This window comes from Glycine soja, chromosome 6 (genome assembly GCF_004193775.1).
Source record: "Glycine soja cultivar W05 chromosome 6, ASM419377v2, whole genome shotgun sequence".
Taxonomy (NCBI): domain Eukaryota; kingdom Viridiplantae; phylum Streptophyta; class Magnoliopsida; order Fabales; family Fabaceae; genus Glycine; species Glycine soja.
In genome coordinates this window covers 44,167,513-44,172,789 of record NC_041007.1, presented here as the reverse complement: position 1 = coordinate 44,172,789, position 5,277 = coordinate 44,167,513, and the positions used below count along the sequence as shown (strand labels likewise).

At 28.5% G+C, this 5,277-nt stretch overlaps 1 protein-coding gene across 1 annotated transcript; it reads left to right on the top strand.

The window, feature by feature from the left end:
- Positions 1-239: 239 nt before the first annotated feature.
- On the top strand, positions 240-4,598 carry LOC114417098 (putative glycine-rich cell wall structural protein 1). The gene is made up of 2 exons (XM_028382202.1): positions 240-401; positions 4,184-4,598. Exons 1-2 carry the CDS (start codon positions 275-277, stop codon positions 4,300-4,302), a joined length of 246 nt encoding a protein of 81 aa, XP_028238003.1. The 5' UTR covers positions 240-274; the 3' UTR covers positions 4,303-4,598.
- Positions 4,599-5,277: the final 679 nt, after the last annotated feature.

The following is a 5,277-nucleotide window of genomic DNA, read 5'->3' as shown; positions in this document are numbered from 1 at the left end:
AAAACTAGAATGCATCCACGAACTTGTAATATTTTCTGACTATTATATTTTAAGTTTGTAATATATGCATAGAATGTGTATATTTGATTTTTTTTTTTTAGCCATAATACTGGTAATAGTTTAGTTGGCGAGTATTCAACCTTTATATAACGTTACCGACACGCATATCCAACGTCGTTATGAAGACGTTGACTACGGGACTAAGTGCATCTTATTTATTATATATACTGAACTCATGAACAAGTAAAATTGAAGGTAGAAGCGGTTAGAGAAGATGGCTAGAGACTTCCTTGATGCTCATGCAAATGAAGCGGGTTTGGTGCTTCACTCTGGCCCTATATTTTTGTTTCTCATGATTGTTGCATCCCTTTCTATTATTTCAATGATCATATTTGCCTGTGGTAAAAAGGGTAGTGGCGGTGGCGGTGGGGGATGTGGTGGCGATGGCGGTGGTGGCGGTGGGGGATGTGGCGGTGGAGGTGGTGGTGGCTGCTAAGTGCATGGAATATGAGACAATTAATTAAACCTGCAGCATGCATGTGTTGGAGTTCCCTTTCTCAAGGTAGAAATAATAAATCTAGTGGAGATGTAAACTACCATATTTTAAAGTTTGGTGGGTCAGCATAATAGTGATAATACTTCCCTTACTTTTGCTTCTTAGTAATTTACTAGAACGTGGGTTTCTCGGATGTATTTGATGACATATGAGAGCGGTGAATGGTGTATTTTTTATATTTATGAATAAAAAAGTGTATTGAGATAATTATATTGGAAAATAATTATGAAATATCAGTATGTTGTAACAATAATTCCTTAATATATATATATATATATATATATATATATATATATGTGTGTGTGTGTGTGTGAATTGTTTTGTACTCCTGAAAAGCTTTTGAAAAACTGATATTTCTATACATGAGTTTTCTTATTTTCTAAATTTTCTTTCTAATAAAGCTTTCAGTTTAAAGGGTCTCTCTCTCTCTTAAATATCTTTATTTTTAAAATCAAAGCCCAAATAAAAAGAAACACTTTAATATCATTATTTTTCAATTAATCAAACCTCAAATAAAAATACCAAACAACATTAATTACCTAGTATTCATGTACAAAAATATATAACTGAAAAAAGTCAGGGGACAACCGGGCAAAGCCCCCACCTATAAATAGATTCATGCATCTCTATTATAATTATATATAATTATGTTAATTTATTTTTAATTATTTATGAAATAAAACTTACATATATTTATATACATAGTTAATCAATTATTCATGTACACGCGAGGTGTATAATTCCTGAATGTACAATGTTATATTTCCTAAAAACAATGAGAGAAGCCAAACCAATGCGCAAGAGCTCTATGCAACGTAGTACTACAGAGAACACTGACCATATGCCCAACTCAATGAAAAAGAAAGATAAAGAATATGGGGAAAAAAAAAGAAGCAAAATAAGACCTTGTATACTTCCTAGGACATGCAACCCCATTCATTAACCCAAATCCAAGAGTGAACATGTGCAAGAGGGATTTAATCAATCAATCAATCTAATCTAATTTTAACATCGATCATCAATCTTAATTATATATTTTCTATTCATGTAGAGATAAATTATTACATAACGATTAATGAAATTTCATTGTATTTTTTTACTCAAAGTCACGATGAAAACTAAATGCGGAAGCATAACTAAATTAGTCATAATAAAATTATGAAAGGTTGATGAGGATCAAGATTGATTTTATAATCTTCCAAACATATAAAACTTTATGTTTTATGTGAATTTTTTCTAAAGAGAAAAAAAAATTCTTGTAACTATTGTTACTTCTCTCAACAAATGGGAACCATAACCTCTTCTATCTTATATTGGTAATTAGTAATTATCTCACATTTGATAATTATAATTTGATCATTCATCAAATTATAATATCATTAATGTTATCTACACAATTAACATTTCATAACATATCCTTAACTATAATTTTATATTGATTAAACCACTTTAATATTTTGACTAATAAAATAATATCACTAAGGAAATTTTCATCATTCATATCAATTCTATTATTTAAACATGAAAAAAAAACTACCTTATATAATATTATATAATTTGGTATCTTTCCTTTCCTTTCCTTTATCATTTTCATAATATAATCTTAAAATTAAATAATCACAAATTCAATGGTGATTTAAAAATAAATTTTTATTGTTCTCGTCAATTAAATATTTACAAATCATCATTTTCCTTTTATATTTCAACCCCAAATGTCAACTTCAATAAATAGATAAGGTATGGTTGAATCTTCAACTATAGAAACTTCTTAGTATTTGCGTAAGAAGTTCTCATATTCTCATAGATAAGATAAAAGAAAACTTCATTCAATTAATTTTGAATAGTAGATAATCAAACCAGTAAGAAGTAAAATATAATTTCATAAATTACAAGAATCTTAAATATAATTTCATATTGTAAGTAAAAAAAAATACAAAGTACGGATTAACTATGCATAACAACAACAAAAAACAATGAGCTTGATAAAATTTGCTTGCTTGTCAACTTTTTATAATTCATATTTAAAAATTAGAGTTATTTTTCATCTTCAATTAATATGAGAGGATTTTTTTTAATTATATAAAAGTAAGAGAAATAAATATTCATCATTTAGATATTATCTTCAATGGTCAAAATTAAATCAAATATATTAGGTCATATGAATTTATAAAAATGTTAAATAATTTTTTTAGTAGTTACGTAACATTAAATTTTGATCCTCCCCTCAAAATTATATATATATATATATATATATATATATATATATATATATATATATATATATATATATATACCCATTTTCCTATATAATTCAATATTTTCCTAGTATCCATACTCCTATATTTCTTAGTTAAAGTGTATTGGCAACCTCCACCAAAATAATATTTAGGACAAAAACCCATTATTTTTTTAATGTATCTTTTAAGAATGTTATAGGGATTCAATTTTATTATTATTTCAACATAAAAAATACTTATATAATATTATAAACAATTATTTTTATCTTTAATTTCTTTTATGTTTTGGGTGCATATACATCTCAAGAATACAGCACAAAATCCAAGGTAATTAAGAAAACAGCTTTCCATTGTCCCCTGTTAATATTTACAAATTATTTTCCTTTATTTTGTTTTACAAAAAAAAAAAAAAATCTTTTATACACATCAACCCAAAATCTCAACTTGAAAAAATAGATAGGATATGATTGAAACTTCAAATATTGACGCCTCTAGGTATTTACGTGGTTCTAAAATTCCACGCATCCACGTTGAAATAGATATGGTAGTTCCAAATTTATGATGTATCATTGTAATGGGTAATTTGCGACTTCGTGTAATAAAATGGGCAAAAATATCAATTAGGATTTCTTTTACAATTTTTTTATTAAAATGAGTCTGTTTTGAAAATATTTATCGGAAATATTTGTTTTTTTACTATAACATGCTTTATCGTCGGACGTGTTCAAAGTAATAACTATACATGACGGTCATTGAACATGATGCTGACACAGACGCTTTAGGTCGTGGCGCTGACACAGATACTTCAGGTCATGATGCTGACGCAAGCACTTTAGGTCGTGGCGCTGACGTAGGCGTGTCCAATAAAATAATTTTTAATTAAAATTCAATAAAAAATTTAATTTACAAAAATAATTTTTAGTACAAAAATCCAATAAAATAAATAAAAATAACTGAGTTCAACTTTTTCTTTAACAACTAAAAATTAAATTTAAGAATTTTAGTCAATTAAAATTTTCTTTAAAAACAAATGACTAATAATATAATACAAACGATAATATAATATTTAAATAACAAATGATAAATAACAATATTATTATCTATAATTATTAGCGGAGTATTAAACCTTTCTATAACGTTACCGACACGCATATCCAACGTCGTTATGAAGACGTTAACTACTGGCCGGCTAAGTGCATCTTATTTATTATATATACTGAACTCATGAACAAGTAAAATTGAAGGTAGAAGCGGTTAGAGAAGATGGCTAGACACTTCCTTGATTCTCATGCAAATGAAGCGGGTTTGGTGCTTCACTCTGGCCCTATATTTTTGTTTCTCATGATTGTTGCATCCCTTTCTATTATTTCAATGATCATATTTGCCTGTGGTGATGACAAGAAAAAGGGTGGTGGCGGTGGCGGTGGGGGATGTGGTGGCGATGGCGGTGGCGGTGGTGGCGATGGCGGTGGCGGTGGGGGATGTGGCGGTGGAGGTGGTGGCTGCTAAGTGCATGGAATATGAGACAATTAATTAAACCTGCAGCATGCATGTGTTGGAGTTCCCTTTCTCAAGGTAGAAATAATAAATCTAGTGGAGATGTAAACTACCATATTTTTAAGTTTGGTGGGTCAGCATAATAGTGATAATACTTCCCTTACTTTTGCTTCTTAGTAATTTACTAGAACGTGGGTTTCTCGGATGTATTTGATGACATATGAGAGCGGTGAATGGTGTATTTTTTATATTTATGAATAAAAAAGTGTATTGAGATAATTATATTGGAAAATAATTATGAAATATCAGTATGCTGTAACAATAATTCCTTAATATATATATATATAATACGAGAATGATTTTCACTCCTTTTATTGTTGTTCGTGTTTGTATGTGAATTGTTTAGTACTCTTGAAAAGCTTTTGAAAAACTGATATTTCTGTACATGAGTTTTCTTTATTTTCTGAATTTTCTTTCTAATAAAGCTTTCAGTTTAAAGGGTCTCTCTCTCTCTTAAATATATTTATTTTTAAAATCAAAACCCAAATAAAAAAATACTTTAATATCATTAATTTTCAATTAATCAAACCCTCAAATAAAATACCAATTACGTTAGCTTTTCTATCATATTTTAGACGGATAAGAATGTTTTTTCTATAGGCAAATAATATTTATTAATAAGAGGCTATTTGTAACACAAGAGGTGTACAATGTAGCCAACAGAGTTACAAAATCAGCTGCAAGCATTCACGCCCAATGCAATAGCAGCACCTACCCACATCAACTTCAAATCATACCCCATATTTTAGACGGATATATAATAATGTAGTTGGCGAATATTCCACCTCGAAATATCTAGATACAATTTTTTATTTTCCTTTTCTTTTTTTTTTTTGCCTTTTTTTTAATGTTTTTAATCTTAGCATCAATCTGTACGTATAAAGCTAATGACTATTCCTAGCATCAATCTTTCGCTCTCCATGCTCT